Source organism: Desmodus rotundus, chromosome 3, assembly GCF_022682495.2.
Source record: "Desmodus rotundus isolate HL8 chromosome 3, HLdesRot8A.1, whole genome shotgun sequence".
NCBI lineage: Eukaryota > Metazoa > Chordata > Mammalia > Chiroptera > Phyllostomidae > Desmodus > Desmodus rotundus.
In genome coordinates, this window is record NC_071389.1 from 137,498,374 (window position 1) to 137,520,883 (window position 22,510).

At 33.0% G+C, this 22,510-nt stretch overlaps 1 protein-coding gene across 5 annotated transcripts in view; it reads right to left on the minus strand.

The window, feature by feature from the left end:
• Positions 1–7,079: 7,079 nt before the first annotated feature.
• CNOT2 (CCR4-NOT transcription complex subunit 2) overlaps positions 7,080–22,510 on the minus strand; it is a 108,876-nt gene continuing 93,445 nt past the window's right edge. For all 5 annotated transcript variants that reach the window (XM_053921141.2, XM_024576378.3, XM_024576379.3 and 2 more), the window contains 8 exons: positions 22,020–22,144; positions 20,958–21,078; positions 20,708–20,864; positions 18,144–18,205; positions 18,005–18,054; positions 16,098–16,198; positions 14,503–14,647; positions 7,080–8,260 (listed from right to left, as the gene is read on the minus strand). In XM_053921141.2, the coding sequence (XP_053777116.1) occupies positions 8,174–8,260; positions 14,503–14,647; positions 16,098–16,198; positions 18,005–18,054; positions 18,144–18,205; positions 20,708–20,864; positions 20,958–21,078; positions 22,020–22,144 (848 nt within the window). In that variant the 3' untranslated portion in view covers positions 7,080–8,173. The remainder of the gene's footprint in view (positions 8,261–14,502; positions 14,648–16,097; positions 16,199–18,004; positions 18,055–18,143; positions 18,206–20,707; positions 20,865–20,957; positions 21,079–22,019; positions 22,145–22,510) is intronic.

Here is a 22,510-nt window from a genome sequence, read left to right on the forward strand (position 1 = left end):
CTGACTGGGAATTGAACTGGTGACCTCAATCCACTAAGCCACACCAGCCAGGGCACAAGTTTTAAATATAAAGTATGTGGTCAAAATGCTACTTAGACTAAACACTATTGCAAATTATCTTAACATTCACATTTCAGGACATAGTTACACAAATTAGAAACCAGCTCTGATTCACAGTGGAAGATGTTTTCCTCAGCTAGTACCCTTAGTTATTATTGTTTAAAGGAACTACCACTTTTGGCATGAATAGGTTATTTCACGTTCTCTAACAAAAATGTCAATAACATATTTGTGGTGTGGTAGATGCCTATCAAGCCTTGCAAATGAAAACTAAGATAAAATCTCATGAAAAATTAATTTTGCCCTTGAAGATAGTTTATTAACTAAAGTATTTTGGAATCTGTCAACCTGGTATCTATCGATAAGCTATTGGATTATGCAAGAATTTGAGTTTTCAACAGTTAGAAAATTATAACAATGAAGACTATCATTGTGAATTTTATGACAGTTTCAAGAAGTCATTTAAATGGTTAAGGGAAAACTATGGCAAACATCTGGAACAGATTAGTTTTGTAAACTGAAAAATGCATTCTTATGATAAATATATATCATTAAAATATTGTCAAGCAACAGGATGACTAGATAAAAATAACTCAGTTGGTGTATATGGAATTGATAATGCACATAGTTGCCCTTAGCAGTTTTTATGCACAAAAACTGAAGTGGAAATCTAAGATCTAGCATAAATAACCCCAGGAAATAACTATGGTTTTTCAAAAAAAAGCATCTTCGTTGTCCTATACTTGGGAATGGATTTAGGTTTCCTCGCATTCTGCTCTAATAAATACTGTCAGAATAATGTGGTTTCGGAGCTAGAACACGGGATGCAAGGAAAAGTAAATGAATGCTCAATACATAGCAGCGCAGTATTCCCAAATTAACTTAGTTGGATCTCAGCCAAACATTAAATTTTATTCTAGTTAGTACTTGCACAGTAGGCAACATACAGTTTAAGTGTTAACTGGTAGTTCACTTCAGAAATGATCTGTGGTATTTACTTAAGTATGTCTTCCTGGCCTCTCTCTAGACATTTAAAAATCGGAGTACCCAAATACAAGGTCTAAAACGGACATTTCTAACATTCCCCAGGTGACTGTGCTCAATCAGCTTGAGAGTTACTGGAGTGTAAGTTTGACTGTGGTTAGTTCCTGAAGCAATCTCAATCCAAACAGAGGCTTTTATACATCAAATTTACTGGTCACCTTTCTTTTTAAATAACGGGATTACTGCTCAATCTGATTTTTGTGGTGACCTGTAGCAGAAAACAAGAGTGGACACTAATGCAATGTTTAATTTCAGGCTAAGTATTTACCTCAAAACTTACCAAAAACTGTCTTTCTTTGAGTGAAGGATAATTTAATCTGGTGAATATACACATATGTAGGCCTTACTATTTCTTGTGCTTTAGTAATATTTCATTACTAAAGTTTATAGGAGAAAAAGTTGAATAAAGTTGCCCTCTGTAACTTTTTTGATTAAATTTCTTTCCAAAGATACAGCAGTAAATTTAAGCCTTATCTATTACCCACAGAAAAGCAGTTCATTTTAGATGGGGTTAATGCTTTAAGCATAGTTTTAGCCCCCAGCTTCTGATCAAGGGTACCATCTTTAAGATAATCAAATCCAGAAAAAAAAATAAATCAAATCCGAGTTTCTACTCAAAAAGGCAACCCTCTCAATGGAAGTTTGAGTCTTCCACTATCTGCGTGAACATTTTTGCGGTTGGAATCCTCACTTCATAAAGCAGTTGGTACTGTGGGGAAGCACCTTAACATATAGCACCAAAATCTGTCTCACTCAACTGCCTCCAGCTGCTGGTTTAAGACTTGCTCTCTTCCTTAAGTCTTGCCTATATTTGAAGGCAGCCGCCATGTCTTCCTTAGCTGTCTCCTCTCCCAAGTGTCTATCTCATCAATTCCAAAATGCATATTCTTTCCATGCATGGCATCTTTGAAATTGGTATGCACTAACTGGTGGCTTGTCCTAGTATGAGCTACTTCTTCCTTTAGTAGCACACAAAATAATGGTGTACCTTATAAACGCAGGCAGACAATTAGGCTTGCTGAAGTACAGTAATTATTCCACTTCAACACTTTTTCAATATATTACGGAGACATTTTAAATCATTCAATTTAGACTTCCAGTCAAGATGGAGGTGTAGGTAGATAGGCTTTGCCTCCTCGCACCACCAAAATAAGGACAACAAATTTAAAAACATAAAACAACCTGAACTGCCAGAAAACCGAACTGTATGGAAGTTCAACAACCAAGGAGTTCAAGAGGAAACATTAATCCAGACCGTAGGCGGGGAAGAAACAGGCAGCCGGTGTGGAGAGGAAGTGTGGCAAGGTAGCAGCCATAGGACTGGGCAGACGAGACAGCAACTGGTGGTCCCACATTTGTGAGCGGATAAACTGGGAGGAACTGGGGATCGAGACAGACCCACAACCCAGGGCTCCAGTGCAGGGAAATAAAAGCCTCAAAACCTCTGGCTAGAAACCTGTGGGAATTGCAGCAGCAGGCAAAACTTCCAGCCTGACAAATTTGTTGGGAGACCCACAGGTCCTAGAATGTACACAAACCTGCCCTCCAGGGAATCAGCACCAGAAGGGCCCAATTTGCTTGTGGTTAGCAGTAGAAGAGACTGAAAGCCTGCAGAGCGCCAAGCAAGCGGCATTGCTCCTTCTCGCCGCCCCCCCCCCCACCCCCGGCACCACAATGCAGTGACCTGGGTTGCCCTACCCCGGCAGATACCTAAGGCTCTGCCCCTTACAATGTAACAGGTGTGCTGAGCCAAAGAAATATGGCCCAAATGAAAGAACAGATCAAAGCTCCAAAAACAGAACTAAGCAATGAGGATAGCCAACGTTATCAGATGCAGAGTTCAAAACATTGGTAATCAGGATGCTCACAGAAATAGTTGAGTACAGCTGCAAAATAATGGAAGAAATGAAGGCTACACAAAGTGAGATAAAAATATACAGGGAACCAACAGTGACAGGAAGGGAACCGGGACTCAAATCAATGGTGTAGACCAGAAGGAAGAAAGAAACATTCAACCAGAACAGAATGAAGAAACAAGAATTCAAAAAAAGGAGAGGCTTAGCAACCTCCAGGACAACTTTAAACATTCCAACATCTGAATCATAGGGGTGCCAGTAGGAAGAGGAAGAGCAAGAGGAAGAAATTGAAAACTTACTTGAAAAAATAATGGAGTACTTCCACAATCTGGTGAAGGAAATAAGACTTCCAGGAAGTCCATGAAGCTCAGAGTCCCAAAGAAGTTGGACCCAAGGAAGCACACACCAAGGCACATCATAATTACACTACCTGAGATTAAAGATAAGGAGAGAATACTAAAAGCAGCAAGAGAAAAGGAGACACTTACCAACAAAGGAGTTTCTGTAAGACATTAGCTGATTTCTCAAAAGAAACCTTGCAGGCCAGAAGGGGATGGACAGAAGTATTTGAAGTCACGAAAGGCAAGGACCTACATCCAAGATGACTCTATCCAGCAAAGCTATCATTTAGAATGGAAGGGCAGATAAAGTGCTTCCCAGAGAAGGTCAAGTTAAAGGAGTTCATCATCAGCAAGCCCTTATAATATGAAATGTTGAATGGACTTCAGAAAAAGATCAGAACTATGAACAGTAAAAGGACAACAAACTCACAACTATCAACTGAACCTAAAAGATAAGAACTAAGCAAACAACTAGAACAGGAACAGAATCACAGAAATGGAGATCACAGGGAGGGTTATCAGCTGGAACTGGGTGGAAGGGAGAAGTTAATAATATGGGAAATGGAGATGCCAAAGAACTTGTTTGTATGACCCGTGGAATGCTAGTGAGGTAGAGGCAGGGCAGAGGGGAATAAAGGGGAGGAAAAAATGGGACAACTGTAATAGCATAATCAATAAAATATACTTAAAAAAAAAGATCATTTTAACTTGTTACCTTATGCACCGAACACTTTCCATGGAGTCTCCTGGTTATCTTCTATAAGGTTGAATCTAATACCTTATAAAGGCACTAATTTCAAAATCCTAATTACCTGTTACACTTTAATATTGCATTGAAACCTTACTGGTTCGGCTCTTCACCCATACAAATGTTTCATCTTTCATCGACAGCTCTTGAATTTGATACTTAAAGACAGATGTTGTATTTCCAAAGTTTATTCTCTAATGCTAAACATTCCTACTGCCTGAGTTTTGTGAGGAGATATATTTTTGAATTTAATATAAAGTGGGGATACTAAAACCTGCCTCATGACACCATGCTGAAGATAGGATACAATAAGCGTATTAAGTGTTATTTGCAACTTCAAGTCATATGCCACACACTGTTCTGCCTTTCCTAGTCACAGCAGCTCTTAAAATACAGCCAACTTCCTACCTTGTTCTGAGCAGTATATTTTTCCTAATGCAGCCAAAGATGACTTTTTTGCAATATTCAATTTATATTGATCTACATATGAACCACAAGTTATATTCCACTATCCTTTTCATTTTAGCAACCAAAATGCAAAATTGTCCTGATTCAATATATCCTACTTGATGCAATACAACACATGGAAGTACAGGGTTTGGTTTAGATCTCAATTTTGACTTTCACTGTGTTTATTTGCTTCATCTCCTAGGTCTGTCATTAATTCATGCAACGATCTAATTCATGGGTAATGCTAGTGGCAAAAAGGGAGTGAACTCAGTGACATGCCATTAGGATCTAGTTTTTAAAGACATTAAGGTCTGGCTTATCTCATTCTCCAGAGACTGTCTTAATGGAACCAGTTAGTAAGTATTTCTGTGTCTTTTTTATTAACTACACAAACCATGGTTAAGAGAACATTAGTTATAAACATCCCTATTCTTTTACACATAAGCCTGTGTAAGTTTGCAGTAACTTTTCTTGCAAAACTGATGCTATTAAGCAAATCTAAGTGAAATAAAATGAGTCTTCCTTTGCAGCCATTCTCAGATGCCACGTATTTAATGAACAATGGGCTATATTGAACACAATAGTTAACAGAATGGAAGATCTATGGTTTTTGAATGAAGGGAGGATTCATAGGAAAGGTCAATTAGAAAGGGTAGAGAGAAAAATTTGAATAGTTTAGAAAGTTAATTGAAAATGCTTCAATAGGTTTTTGAAAAATAAAATTACAGTAAAAATAGTAACTTATTTCAAAGCCAATGCTTTAACTTGCACACTTTTATTTTCACATTGAAATATCACTTTATGCCAGTCAATGAACATGTATTTATCAAGCACCTGTTGTGTTCCAAGTTCAGTGGCAAAAAGGAAAAGACCAGATAAATGGTTGGCTTCATATATACTGTAAAAAATTTAAATAAACTTTCAGTTCTTAATTAAAATTTGTTATATCAAAAGAAAGTTGTGTGTGCAGTGAAAAATCCCTTAAAATGTAGTTTTTTTCATATTAATTATAGTATCACCACAAGAAGCATAGAGTATATATTTGAAACTAACTGAAAGGACTTTCCTTTGCAACTAAATAGCTTGTGGTTCCAGAAAGCCAGTTACAGTGTAACCACAAAAATTATTTAACATAGTGTACACATTAATGTCACTAGTCATAGAATATGGGAAAAATTAAGAAAATTTAAACCTAAGAAAACGTGAATTATTAGTTTAGGTAACTTCTGTACATGTATAACCACAAGTTGTAAAACCAAGGAATATAACAATGTGTTATATTGAAGAGTTTAGTAACAGTCTTTTAAAGATTCCATATGGAATTTTAAAACTTAGATCTTAAGTCAAAAGCATGGTAATTTCTGATATAAACAAGTTATAAAAAGTTGGTTTACATGCAAGAGTTCTCTCATTTTAATGATTCAGGGTAAAAAGAACTCAGAAAACTGAAAAAGGTGCTCTTAAAATTTGTATATGCCAATTAGAACAAACAACTCAAGCCAAGGGAAAATCACTTGATATTAGCTATCCTGATTTTCTGAATCATCACACAGTACCAACCATGATTATGGTGACACTTCATATTGTTATGTCTGTACTCATAAGAATAAAGATCCCCTTTCACTTTTTTCTCCTACCTCTTATGGTTATGTAAGAAAAGTTACATTTTACACAGTAAATTATTGTGAAAAAATGTATTTATTCTTAAAGACGGTGATTTCTAGGAGTTGACACTGATTTATGTCAAATATGGTGTTATTCTGTGAAGGTTTTTTTCCAAATAAAATTATAATTTTATAAATGCCATCTTTCCTATAGAAGAGATGATTTGGTTTAAATCTGAAAGATTAAAAAATCCTGTTATTTTTATGCCAGTTCCTCATATTTCAAAATACGTAGAAAACGGTAAATCTTGTTTTATATTCCTGACACACAAACACAGCAATGTCATAAATGTTTCATTTTCAAACACGATTTGGTAAATGTCAACAAACTTTCACTCTTTATAGAAAAATAGTTTAAAATAAAAATTTAAAGATCAAACTCACTGCTTCTCCACTTTTTATTCTCTATCTTTAGTTCTGTTTTCATAGCTTAAGTCTTCAGACGTTTTAAAATACAGTATTTATCTTTAGATGGAAAAGAATCCATCATCTTGTAAATGTGCAATATCCAGGTCAGCAAACTGAAGGTAAGGTCTGCCCTGCCATGGCTTTTGGCTCCCCTTGATTTGAGTGTTACTTCTTAAAGATAAATATCAAAGGCCTATCAAGAAATTTCTCAGAAATTCCACACAAAAGTATTGTGATTGGGTCCCAAGAGTAATCAGAAAGTTTTATTTCTAATACTGCCATACTCTACTTAATAGTTTTCTGTTTTGAACGTGGTTAATACTAAGAATGTCTACATTTTAACCTACAAGTGAAATGATATATGAGTTCATTAAACTACTTGTTGGAAGCTGAAAGAAAACTACATTTTAAATTATTTAGTAGCACCATTCAATTTGATATTTGTAAAACTTCAGGCATTTTTTCCCCTCCATCTTTCACATGCTGAAGAAATAATTTCACGATTTGAAATCAAAGTCAACACTGCAGTGAGGAGAGCTTTTCTACTTTATTACAAAGAGAAGAAGCCTTTATGTGGTCAGAAAATACAAGATTGATCTTTTTTTCTCTTCCTATGAAACGCTGCTGTTCAAACAGCCAGAGTGAATTGTCTCAGTTCACTTCTTTAAGTCCCATCACATTCACTTGGGTATGGATGTCCTTGGCTGCTGAAAATCTGGCCCTTTAGTGCACAGGGCGACAAAGTCCCCTGACCAGCAGTTCCAGAATGTCCCATTTTCATATATTGCATCCATGCACACCTCCTAAAAATGAGGTACAGCAGGGCAAACATTTTCCAAAATAGATGTCATATATATAATATATACACATTCGTACATACATACCTTTATTCATGTGATGTCCAAAAATTTAAAAAAAATGTACACATTTATTACAAAATTGTAACAAAGACTGGACAGTGTTTTGCTCATTCTGGAAAGATGAAGCTCAGTAATAACACAACCCTGGAAACCATCCAGAGATTGTGGCAATATCTTTCTCCTAGGACAGTCAGATATTCTTGCGTTAAGGTTGGCGAAACTGCCTTTCGAAAACAGGAGGGGAAATAAAACAAGGGAAGCAGACCTTGCTCATCTTTCCAAATGAAATACGAGAAGGTTCTTCACATAAAAATGCACAAACATTTGTTATTTTATTACCAATAGTGCTACAATGAACAATGCAAATTTTGTGGTCTAATTCTGTTGAGTCTTTTGTGGGTTTTCTTTTTTACATTTTAGAAACTAAATGGTAAACCTCTGTCAGTGTATTTGCTTGTCTTTAGAGACCCAAGTCTGTCTGCTGGCAAAAAAGAAAATAAATGAAAAAATCCAGACCCTGCTCAAACTAGAGAAAAACAAATTATAAATTTAGTTGTTGGGCAGCACATAATTAGTAAGGCAGGATCTCAAATGGTGACCCTTTGCATAAGCCAATTGCCAGATCCTCAAGGAATTAAAACCAGGGTGCCTGAGCCACATCAGTTCTGCAGTTATGTTGAGTATTGTGCTGAGACAGCCATACCCCAAGAAAAGGGAAGTCTTTTTTTTTTTTTTTTTTTTTTTAGAAGGCTTGCTGAGCAGGGTTGTAGTTGAAGGTGGATGGCAGGTGAGGCCGTTCTTCTAACTTGTCATATTCCAGATGGAACTCCTATAAAACCAAATTTAAGAATTTAGATGATTTCTTCTCCCTTTGTTCTCAAAGTTTTGTTAAAACATATATTACTATATAAACAAAATACCTGCATCTATGAGAATGATCACAGATACAGATATACCAACTTTTTTTCCCTTAAGTAAATATAGCTTAAATAAAAATCCTGTAATGTAGTTTCTATCTGATAAATATAAAATAAGAGACTTGCTGTGTAAAAGTCCGAGACTTCTCATGAATATTTTATGGCACAAATTCTATGCAACTTTTTTGCAAAAAATAAAAACTTAAAAGGGGCAATAACTGCATCACTAATGGAAACCACTGAAAATTATAGAATATTTAAAAGCAAAACTTCCTTCAATGAACTATAAAACCTAAAAATTTACTTTTTCATGAAAAAAGCTGAGAAATAATTTTCCAACTTGTCTTATTAAAAAATACAAAGTTCTTCTAACCTCTTTAAAATGTCAGGAAAACAATGAACTTAAAACTCACACATCTTCAGATTTCCCATTTCACAAACCCCAAACCCTGAAAAGATGTAACTGCCATCCAAAACTAGACACTGGCAGACGTAGGCACATCTGACAGCACACTGCATAGCCCATTTCAATTAAATTTTCAAAACACGTTAACTTCATGAATTTTATAATTTAAGAATTTTGAAGCCATTTTTCATACTTCCCCAAGATCAAAAAGAAGATACAGAATGTAATTTTGTATATTAAAAGACATACCTTTGCAAAGTCAGAGTAAGAGGTTCCAGATAAAAATCACTAATTCTACAACCTGAATTCAATCAGTATAAACTGTCTTGACCAATCCCATTAAAAAAATTACGAACTTAGTATGTATCAAAGAAAGCCAATTAAGTAACGTTAGTGCTATGGGTTATCATATTTTACTTCATCTATTTTGTTCTGAAATGATTCCATAATGAATGTTTCCATTATTAAATTAAGGGGAAATTTCACTAATAAGTTAAAATGAAAACCTAGGTCATGATTACATTTTGAGATACCAAACCAAGTATTTAAAATTCAAGGATATTATTACATGAACAATTACAGAAATAGCAAGTATAACTTACTGAAAGCCTATTATTTGTCAAAACTAGAGATACAGCTGATTTTATTCTAACTTATGATAACTGTAGGTGTCATTACCTTCATTCTGCACTTGAGGAAAATGGGGCTCAAAAGTAACTAACCCAAATCATTCAGTGAGTATCAGGTCTAGGATTAGAATCCAGACCCATGTAACACCAAAGCCCATGACTTTTCTAGTACAACACATTATTTTTAATATTTTTAGCCCAAGATCCAAACTACAATCACTTTATTACACCCCCTTATCCAGAAAAAATGTGGAAAAAATTCAGTCCACTGATAAATGTTTTATAAAGGTACCTGTGATGACTTTATCTAAAAAGGTGTTATTTTACAGGGTTCGTTGAGTAACTGAAGCAGTGATTATTTGCTTATCAGTAAAAACTAGCAAATGCCAGAATCACCATAGCTCTCACCAATTCACTGTGTACACACCACTCTCTTCCTACCTGTCCAGGCTTAATTTAAAGAAATGTATTGCCAAGTTAGGCAAGAAAGTACCTTGTTGTATCTGTCATTCTTTAGAAATTAAAATTAGCATTTTAATTCTACATTAAGTTTAGTTATAGGGTAGAAAGTCTATTTGTAACTGTGACAAATCATAACATTTGATTTACTACCTAAGGTGTAAAAATTAAAATTTTGTTCAATTATTCTGTCTTTCTCATTGTATATTGGTGAAATACAATCTATTACCAGGATTTAAACTAGAGTATCTTCGTCAATGAACATATATTTCCCTATGTGTTAAAAGAGATCAGTTTAAACCTAAGAAACAAATATTTTTGTATGATAATTAAGAAACTCTCAGATTTAGAAATTAAATAGGTCAAATTTTGTCTTCCATTTTTTAAGTCTTTATTCCATGTATTTTTATTCTTAAAATACATAAAACTTACAATACATTGGTATCTCTTTGTTCCCTAACTTTGATTATTGATTACATCTCTTTTACATGTTTATGTTATATGTATACACACAACATATATGTAACACCTTTGTATAATTATAATCTGGAAGGGCAAGAAGGGTGTCTTACTTTGTATACCATTACCTACTGTCTAGAATAGTGCCAAGCCCCTAGCAGGTGTGTAATTAATGGCTGATGAATTAATAAACACAATTCTCTTAGGAACAGAACACTTAATTTTTGAAGTATTACAAGATAAGGTATTAGAAGACCTATGTACATATTTGCTTCAATGAAAAAAAGATTTTAAAAAATGTTTACTGATTTTATAGACAGAGGAAGGAAGAAAGAGAAAGAAACATCAATGTGAGAGAGAAGCAGCAAGTGGTTGTCTTCCATATGCGCCCTAACCAGGAATCGAACCTGCAACCTAGGTATATGCCCTGACTGGTAATGGAGCCCCCCCAAAACAAATCCTTTTGGCCTATGGGACAAAGCCCTGACCAAGTGAACCACACTTGTGAGAGCTGGAAAGAAGATTTTTGGATTACAATTTAATGATTAAAAGGGTAGAAAGAGTTTCAGGTATTTTAAAAATAACTTTCAAAGCCTTAGTTTTTCTATTAATATAATTAGGTTACATATTCTCAAAAGGTTACTATGAAGCAGAATTGGAATACATGCACTTGACTCAGGTGATCAAGTAAAATTATTATTACTGATGAAATTTCACAGAGAAACATAAATTATAGGAATGTCTTCTCAAATCCTCAAAAATGTCAGCCTTTTAATTATGATCAATCCTCATTAAACTTTAGAAAAGCACTATCTTAAATCTAGTTATTAGAAATTTTTTATTTTGAAAAAAAGCACGTTACTGATTAAAGTATAAAAAAGCACTAAAGTGTACCAGTGAAGATAATGGGGGAAAAACCCACCTTTATATCAGGGTATGAAATGATAAAAAATCCCAACCATTAAAAATTCTATCCAGTGTTGGACCTAAAAGGTGAAGTCAGGCAGAAAGAATACTTAAATTTGTAAGTCTTTAGTTTGAGAAAGCTATTGATAATTGGGAAGCCTCCACCACCTAAAAATTCTCCACGGGTGAAATTATTTTAAAAATTTTACTCATTAAGATTATATACACTATCAGCCCTGGTCAGGTCGCTCAGTTGGTTGGAACATTTTCCTGATATGCCATGGTTGCAGGTTCGATCCCAGGTCATGGAACATACAAGAAGCAATCAATGAATGCATTAAGTGGAACAACAAATCGATGTTTCTCTCTCTAAAATAAATTAAAAAATTAAAAATTCAAACAAAATTACATATACCATCTAAATTACCACAAATTTTAAGTTAGTGGGATACTGACTAATTCCAGCCAATTCACACAGGACAGACCACATTGCCCGCTGACAAGTCAAAAATATCTAAAAGGGGAGAAAATAAGCAGATACAGTGACAAAATTTTTCTGCACATATATTCTTGACATATAGGAAATTCTTTAAATAAATAATGGGTCGCATCCTAGAACTCAGAGTCAGAATTTTTACAGGATAAGAAATACTTCTGATTTAAGTCATCTAATCCCTCACTTAATGTTACAACTCTTTCTCTCTCTAAAAATACTCAGTAATTTGCAAAAGAGAAAGGAAGAATCTCATACACAAGATATTCTGAATAGGGACCTGATTATGGTCCAACAACTACTTCTCATGATACCATGAGAAACTCAAGCTATTATTTATAATACTAATTCATACTGCAGGCTTCTTAAAATGAGTTGCAGCCATTTAATGCATGTTCTTTACCTGTAAGCCAAACCTACTTTACAGATGGGGACTTTGAAATTAGTTTGGGACATGGAATTTTAATGGATGTTCTGTAGTATAATAAAATCTGTTAATAATATTATAAATAAAACCAAATTTCTTAGTTCCTAATCCAGTTTCTAGGAAAACTGAAAACAGCCTTAAAAAAAGTGTCAGTGTAAAAAGTTTATTCTGTGAATACAACTTAAAAACTTTAAGTTTATGAACCTGCATTACTATTTGATGGAAACCAATCATTCTGCCTGCTTTCATCATTATGAAAATAATTTTAAGAGTATGAGCGCAAGTGGCCAGCAATTACCTCAAGAGAGCTTACTTAGGAAATAGTTTAATGATATTTCCCAAATTTTATTTTCTTACCTCACCATTAAAATTGTAAAGGTATAGGTTAAAACAAAAGCTCAGCTATACAGGAGAGATGAGATAAAATTAAGTAAAGTTATTTTTGTGTGTTTGCATGGCACACACACATTCTTTAAAATGACATTTATCTGACTAGAGAATTGCTCTTGAGGGAGAATGAAGGGACCCTATTAATGTGTAGGCTGGTTTCTGAATATTTGACTTTATGAGGAGAACTTAGTTCTATTAAAAACAAACTGATTTTTGTCTGTATAAGTTGATATCTTCAGATATATTAAACTAAAATTTATCTAAAATTATGTATCTCTCCTCTTCAAACATCCATCCCTTTTTGCATATACTAAATTTGGAATAATTTGCAATGAAATTGAGCAAAATACTTCAAAAGAATGGAAAAAACTTCAGTTATTTCCCAATAGCATTTTTCTTCCTCCAAAGATACTTTTTCTCTCTTGTAGAATCAATTAACTTAAGAGTTTATTGAAGTATGGCTCTAGATTAGGACCAGCATTATCATTGGCATTACCTGGGAACTTGTTAGAAATGCAAATTCTCAGGTCCCATTACCTACTTATTTAATCAGAAACAACGGAGGTATTGGCCAAGTAACTTGTATAAAGGTTTCCAGGTAATTCTGATGTAAGCTAAAATTTGAGAACCACTGACCTAACCTAACAACAATCAATTACAACTTCCCCACCTTTGGAAAAAGAGTAAGAAGCTATAACAACAATAATGATAGAAAGAGCAGCAACAAACTACCACAATTACTCTCATATATCAAATACCCAGTATTTACCAAGCACTGTACCTAGTGTAAATGTGTTTGTGTGTAATCTCATTTAAATTTCATGACAATATAGAAGCAAGTGTTTTGATCTGAAAGATAAGGAAACTTGCACAAGGTGAAAGTATAGAAAGTAGAAACAGGAGTTAAATTCAAATCCATGACACAAAAAGACTATGGCTTTCTATTATACTATATTTCTTAAAGAACAGGTTATATACACAATGTCTCATGTACTATTTGTAATGAATAGAATTAATTCTACTTAACTAAGTGGTTAGGACATGGACCTACCTTTTGAAATCAAGATATGCATAATAGATTTGTTGAAATAACTCAAATACAGTATACAGTGGTATATGGACTTGGTCTGAGATGTAATGACATCTACCATTGAGAAACACCCAAAAATAATAATTAGAAAAATCGCTTCTATTTCTTTTTTCAATCTTTATATGAAATCTTATGAACTTTTTTTGTGATAAATATCTGGTAAGCATTTTACATTGTCTTTTGAAAATGTTTTACCTTTGTTTTAAATCAGTTTAGTAAAGCTGACTTAAAGGAAAAAAAGCCCAAAACCAACAACTAAAAAATCATCCAATTAACTGTCAGGAAATATTTTCCTTCTGTTTCAAAACTCAAGCATCTTTTCTTCAATAGTGCAAGTGTTTTAAAAAGCCTATTAATCTGCAAACACAGAATATATAAGATGATGTATTATAGAATTATACCCCTAAAACCTACATAATTTTATTAACCAATATTACACCAATAAATTCAATTAAAAAGTAATATATTCATTCACCAAATGTGAAAATAAAAATAAAATTAAAAATAGCCTATATCTGTTTATATACTGCTTTTAGGAAAATCTCATACTTGCTTAATTAAAAGTAATAATAATGTAAGAATACATGTCTGGGATTGTACATGGGTATCTTTATTTTACAATTGAGTAGAAACAAAAATATTTGAAATGTTACCAAAGCTTTTGAAAGATTAGAAAATTTCTTTCCAAGTCAATCATTTTTGTGAGGGTACAATGAACTGTTTCTGCATACTCTCCTAGAGTCAAATTAAGCAAAGGAGGTAGAGACAAAAGACTGAGCAAATATATGGCACATTATTTGATTGAATGCATTGGTACATAAAGAGTTAAAGAAGTCACTTCTTTTTAAAATCTAGATTTATACATTTACACATTTGCACACGGAAAAAAATATACCTTAGCTACTTTCCTCCAGTTAAGACAGTCAAAGAAGTAATATGTTCCCCTCTCATATGTATTGGTTTTCATTGTTGGCTCCATGCCTGGTGCCCTGGTAATCCATACTCGTTCTTCTTTGTGGTATCTCCAATCACGGTTAAAACTTCAATTTTTAAGAGAAAAAGACAAATTAATTTCTTCCTGCGCCTTCACATTCTATAAAACTTTTCTCAGAAAGTAATTACACATAAAATACATGGATATAAATGCTTCTTCATCCTGACTTTATTGTTATTAAATACAACCCTAGTGAAATAAATATAGGAAAATAATTTATTTGTCCAAAACACACTTTAATTAATACACACCCCTTTACTTAAGACATTTTTTATGCAAACAGAATGAGATCTTAAAAGCTCTATGACCGATGAAGTGGTAAAAATGTAGGGAGACCAAATAAAGGTACATTGTGTTCCAGAAACTTCACTCTTTTCTTGTTCTTCTTAATCAATAAAAATTGAGATATCTATTAAAACAAACAAACCCCCAACTACTTGCATTACTTTGTACTGAACTAAATACAATGTCTATTTGAATTCACTATTTAAATCACATAAAACCTCCATGTAAACAAATACCTTACTACCAATAAATACCATGAGGTAATTTTTAGATATAAGTAAGGTCTGAGAAAAAACTGCCAGTGAAGGATGGATAGATGGATGAATGAATAAATTTACTGTAAATAAATTTAATAGGTAGCAATTACCTTCTTACAAAATTGTGAAAATAACATGAGAAAAAACAAATTCTCAATTGAAAAATAAAAAACAACTTATTATCAACACAGAGAATTTTAATATTTGAGTGTCTGATCCAACACCTGTTATAGAAATGGTATAAGGAATACTATAAAAATACTTAAATATGTAGAAAGATCTCCTAATCATTAACACCAGAAATTTTTAGCAATTAACTCTATACTAAACGTAATTAGTAGAATAGTCTATTGATAATAAAGTATGTTACCAACTGGACATATGAGAAAAGACACAAACTTTTTATTCTTAGGACATCAGGTAAAAACAGAAATGCTCAGGAAAAACACATCCAATGAACCAACTTCTAAACACTAATTTAAATTGGCCAGCAGGGTCCTGTGAACGAATATGGACTTATATATACAATGAACTACCCATATAATAATTAAGAGATGTTCATTAAATGATGAAATTCACTGTCATTAGCATATGTGGTTCCACAAGGAGCAAGATAAGCCATAGTTATGAATCATGTCTTATACTTGACATTCATAAAAATTAGATTCACCAAATCCATGATTCAAGTTGATTCTGCCGTCTTCTTACAAACTTAAGGTTAAGTTTAAAATTCTTCTTTTATGTACATGGTGATTATGAAGCCATGGTTATCTAAGGTTTAAATCTAAATGAACTTTATTTTACTAAAATAAACAACTTAAATTTCTCGATATTTCCACTTTAAAAATAAAAGACAAATACTATAGCCATTGTCATTTTTTTTAAAGAAAGCAGCTTTCAGAATAAACAAGATCCACTATAATACAAAAGTGTTTAAAAATACTTTGAACATACAGCTCTACTGCAGCTAAGAGTTGTAATACATCTCCTCCATTCATGTAATAAAGATAGAAGAGAAGGTCTTCTCCATATCGGCCAAGTTTTATTGCAGCCAGCTGGAAAAGAGAAATGAATTATTCTGAAATGTAAAACAAGTCTGAAAATGCTAACATATAATTGCTACCACTAAAGTAAAAATAGAAAGAGAAACAGAAACTTTGTAGCAGGTAACTGCTATTACAGGATTATAAAATTCTAAAGGGGAATTTCATCACTTAGGTTAATTTTATCATTTAAATGACTAAAGTTATTTAACCATTTTTTCTGGTATACCTATTTTATGTGATAATAGGAAAAAAAGCTAAATAAAACTTCCAAGCAAGTTCAAATGCACAACATCTTACTTGAAGTATTTATTACCCAGTATGAGAGTGATAGTAAAACACTGTGCTCAGAGATGCAGGACTTATATTCCAGGGCCAGTTCCATTACTTACTAATATATCATGTCTAAGTTATTTATGCCTCTAAACTTCAATTATAAGGGTTACTGAGAATGAAAATGAAATTAAATTAGTGACTGTAAATGAACACACTTTGTAATGTCTGATACATAGACTTATAGGAAATGTTACTGACTCTATATCTGACAGTGATTCACAATCAGTTGGTTACATATTTTAGCAAATCATGCATGTTAATAAGTATAAAAATCATAAACAGATTGCTCTTTATTTTGTTTAAATGGATGACTAAAAATGACCGTTTTACATGTCCCTCCACAAAGTAGAAGCATGATAATTACTTGTCAAATTATAAAGCATAAGTGAGTTCAATAGTCTCAAATTCTCACATTAATATATTAAATACATTAAGTTCTCACCAAAATGTAAATACTTTTATATCTTTACTTAATCCTGTATTTAAATGTTTAACTGTTTCACATTCTCTGAATATAATTTTTCTCTCCATTCATACTATCTCCATTCAGGTAGCAGTACTAAATGTGTCAAGTCCTCTTAAATTACTATTTCTTAAAATGGCATTAGGAGTGGTTCTGGAACACTTATGTATTTGGAGCAGAAGAGCCCTATCTATAGTGGAAGTGGCAGCAAATCACATGACCCCAAAATAAAAAGTTGGCTCCATCTCATACTCATCTTTCGCCTATTAAAGTTACGACACATTGAGAAATACATCTTTAATTGCTGATCTACATCACCATCGATTTGACTACCCAACTACATGGTACAGATGCAGAACATTGTCAGTTAGACATTTACACACATATGAATAACACAAATATATAATTTTAATAAATCCTTTCACAAGGCCAAAATCTAGATAGCATTTCTAACAAAAATATAGTCTTACTTATCTTCCCTAAAGTAAGCGTTTACCACTTTATTTCTTTGATTAGAAAAAAATGAATATTAAAGCTGCAATCTGTTAACAGTTACTTTATAACTAGAATTTTAGATATTCAAAAACAGAAAAAGAATACAGAAGAAAGCCAAAAGTCATAAACAGTTTTTAAATATTGTAACACATGGTTCCATTAAAAACACTGTATCTGTAATATTTGTAAAGAAAAATCTTTCATTTATTAACTTTTCCAAGTTAGTTTATTCCCATCAACTGTGGTTATGGTTGTACCCTGTTATTAATAACTATAAGAAATATTTTACCAGTCCTAACATTGTTTTCTTTTAAAAATATTTAGAAAATATAGACTAGCATCTCATCAAAACATTGAGAGTACTAAATATGGAAATAAAATTGTTATATATAACTGAATAAATTACAAAAGCATACCCCTGAGACCACTGCTAATTATTTCAAAATATTATACTGTCTAAACTGAAAAACAGTGCCTGAAAAATAAATTCATGCTGACTGAGTAGAATAATAAACTACACTCACCTTATCCCTAATGTGAATGTTCGTTAAGTACTCAGATGGAACATGGAAGTCTAGATAATAAAATAAAAAAAGCCTTATTAACTGATTCTCAGTTACAAATGTATTTTTTAAAGGTCTGAACACAAATATAGTCTCCTACCTATGTCTTGAGGTCGACAAGGTGAAGATGCCCAGGGTGATGCAAATTTGGGGTAGAGATTTCTGAATAAAGGGGGGGAAAAAAAACACTCTGAAGTCCAGGGTAGAAAAAAAGATTTCTAATTTTAGTTTAGGATATCAGGAAAAACAGTAACTTCAAAAATAGTAACTTTTTACTTCTAATTTCCTTTCTTGGGTTTACTATGATTTATATACACAGCAAACTAAACCCAAGTTTTATACAATATACACAAAGTAGGGAAAAGTAGGTTTACAGTTGTATTGTGACATTCTTTTGAGTGAATAAAGCTATTGTAGTAACAATAACCTTCATGTCTTTTTCCATATGAATTGTAAACCTACTTTTGTCCACCCCTATATATATACAGATACCTATAAATCTCTGTATCTATGCATCGATTTCATTAATACTTTGCCCCCAAGTAAAAGTACTTTCCCATTTATATTGCCAGAAAAAATTAGTAATTATTAAAAGCAAAAGTTCAAATTCATCAAATATTTGCTGAGTGCTTATTATATGCCTGGAACCATTATAGGTGCTTGGGATCCATCAGTGAACAAAGCAAAGATCACTGACAAAATGAAACTTATTTTCTGGTTTGGGATCATGGATTGGTGGAGGCAGACAAAAACAATTTGCATAATAAATAATATTCCACTCTAGAGGAGGGGTAGGGAGGGGAGATTCGTTGCATAATTAAATAGGGTAGTCAGGTTAGGTCTCACAAGGTCAGATTTGACAAAAATTTAAAGAATGTAAGGTAATTAACCGTATTATTTATCTATTCTAATCTAAGCAAACTGGTGGAGTCACCAAAGCAGTGATATGACTGACATGTCTGAGGTACGGCAAGAAGGCGGGTGAAGCTGGGATAGAGTGAACAAAGGAAGAAGCTGTTAGAGACACAAGTCAGGCCTGTCAAGATTTTGGGTTTTTAATCATAATGAAACTAAACCCTCACTGAGTATTGAGCAGAAGGTCAACTTAATCAAAACGAAATTGTCCTGGCTGCTATGGGAAGAAGAAGGACACAGGGAGAATGAGAGATGCCTAATGACTAGCTAATAGAGTGAGTATTCCAAGCAAGAGAGGATGGTGATTCAAACCAGGGTGGTAGCAGTTAAAAGTAGTGAGAAGCAATGCAGCGATGACTCCACAATATCATATGTTGCTGATAGGACAAAAAGGGTAAGTTCCTAGAATCGATCACTGAATTTAATAACATAGTGGTCATTTGATGACCTTAATGAGAGTAGTTTTAGTGTACTGGGGACAAAATCCTAACGGAAAAGGTTCTAACAGAGAATACAGAAAGACAAATGGGATTTACAGAGATGACTCTTCTGAAGAATTTTGCTTCAAAGGAGAATATAAAAATTGGGGGTGGGGGGTGGGAGGGAGCATTAATCAGATCAAGAAAAAGTATCAAGAAAAGTAACATGAAAGAAGTAATAGCATATTTGTATGCTGATAGAAACAATCCAACAAAGTGCAAAAAATTCTGGGAGAATTCATCAATTACAATGTGTGGAAAATAAGAATAAAGGGGATATAGACGGTAGTAAATAGTTAAGATTTTGTGAGAGGACCATGCTGACATTCTCTTCTGATTACTTCCGTATTTCTTAATAAAGCAGAAACAAAAAAGAAAAAACAAGGTCATCATCTGAAAGTAAGGACAGGGCACAAGGTATCAGGGTTTGAATAGGTAAGTGCAGAATAGGAGAGAAAAAAGAATAGAAGGACTAGGCATGACAGTTATGATAATGACTGGCAGAATTAAGGTCCTACTTTTGAGGTTTCTGGCCATAAATTTAAAGTGTAACCAGGCAATGAAATTGTGTGTTTTTCTTTAGCCAGGCTCAGTAGCACAAGTCAAAAAAATAGAATAGGCGGAGATATAACCAGGGTTGTAGATTTTGCCATGCAAGCATGATAAAGCAGGAGAGGGTCAAAGCAGTCAAGGGTTTATGTAGATGAGCAGTATGGCTGACTATAGAATTTAACTGGATAAAAAGTTAGTTCATTGCAGGGAAAAACGGACAGGGATATTGAGGAACAACAAAAAGGTAAAAGAATGGATTCGAAGTCCCAATAAAGTCAAATGATTACAGGAGCCAGTGCTAGAGGAAGAGAGAGAGAAAACAGAAAGCGGCAATGGAGCACAGACTTAAAATTACAGAGAAACTAGTCATCAGTAATGGCAAAATCAAAAGGATGACTAAAGAGGGGAGTAGATGAGGTATAGTTGAGGGTAAGATTTCTGGAGTAGAAGAATTCAAGGAACCGAGATTTCAGGATTTGGAAGGATTTGGAAGAATTCAAGGAACCGAGATTTCATATATGTATTGCCAAGTTATAAGTGGAATAATATTGTAAAGTGACAGTGATACAGGAGCTAATATGAGGGAATGACCCGAGTGAGTAGATAACAGCAATAATCAGTGGCAGTAGGTGACAAAATGTGATGACATGAAATTAAAAACTGAAAACGTGTAGGGCGGTTTTATGTATAAATGTGAAAGGAAAGAAAAAAAACTTACTCAGGAGAGTTCAAATTGAGGCCTAATGTTGTTAAGTCACTTCCTAATGCAAGATGTACCATTCCTGGGTCTGTCTCTGCTGCCCTGATAAATGTTAACAGGCCAATCATTCCAAATTGGTCCGTTACCATCCCTTGAGGAATGTTAGTAACCCGACCTGGATAAGAAGGACATAGTCATTTTTATTTTTGATGAAAAAGTAAAGAAAATGAATTCTATAATATCATTGCAATATTTTATGGAGTCCCACCATCAGGTAACACCTGGATCCCTTTTTTCTGCTGGTTATTATTTTGTGTTGTTGAACTTTTATCTCCAGGGAATTTGGGTCCATCTGTACTTGAAGTTGTTTTGCCAGACGTATTCAAATTCTAACATAAAAAAAAAAAAAAAAGCAAATGTAACATTAAAATTTGTTAAGTGTAAAAATTTCAAATTCACATATTAATACCTTTCTGTTCATTCTTTATTATACTAAAATTGGTAGTAAATTATTACCTGTTTTTCAAGTTCTATGTGAAATTTTTTATTTCTACAATTGTCCCATGGTATACAAATAAATCCTGTGTTATATACATTTGAACATTTAAAGGGCAAGGAATGTATGAAAAAATATCCTCATTTATCTCATTTTCAGTCACAGATAAAAAAATATTAACTATCTCAGGACTTTATGTTTTCAGATACACTTGAAATTATAACTCTTCAATACTTTCATTTATAAGTAAAACTAAGTACCTAAAATATAACCATGAAAATCTCCAAGATAAGTTATAACATATGCACTTTTAAAACTGGTATTTATTTAAATTCTTACCCAATATTCTTCATCAATTATTTTAATATAAAAACTCCCATCACAAAAAAAGCTATTTTCAACGAAATGTGGAAGAAATAAATGTATTTGTCAAGTCAGAAAGAGGAAGCTGAGTTGGCTGAATCAACACAGGAATAAAAATGTGTATAAAGATTCTTCAAGGAGAAAACTTACTCAAGAAAAACACAGCTCCTTAGAAGGCTATAATATCAAACTTCATGGGATCCAGCTGACAGGGACTACAATAAAAGTCTAAATTAACTCTGAGAAGTTCAACAGAAATTTGCAAACCTATATGAAATAGGAAAAAAATAGGCTATCTTCTAAGTTATAAAGGTTTCCACATTCTTCAGAAGTTAGATTACAGATATTCAAGAAAAACAATTTTGTAATATTATTTAGTAAATCCTTAACATAGTCTATAAAACTGTTAATATAAGAGAAATCTGAAAGGGAAAACTACATCACTCACATATATAATACTCAGTTACTTACAGATTTACTGTCATCATTACTTGATGTTGGATCTTTATAGCTGGAACCAGGTAATGCTGGAAAATCTTCATTGTGTATTGAGAAGTCCTGGGATTGCTCATTTGCTGGTTTTGTTACCATTCCAACTATGTAATGAAAATAATCCGGAGAATTGCAATTGATATTTAGGATATTCTGCTAAAAATTATAAAGTTAACTTGCCTTATAATAATATACTGAAAGGATTTTTATTTTTCCCTGAAAGCATACTTCAAAATATTAGTATTCAGGAACTAAATTTTTATATACTGATTAATAAGTCAATATATAAAATAAAGGAAAATAAGTGGTAATCCTGTCATTGTAATTTAATGTCTTATATAGACGCTTAAAACATAATTTGATATTGGTAGTAATTATTAACATTTTTGGTTTAAAAACTTAATTTAAATACTTGACTAGCTATTATAAATACCAGTTAACGGTCAAATACAAATGAACAAAATAAAATT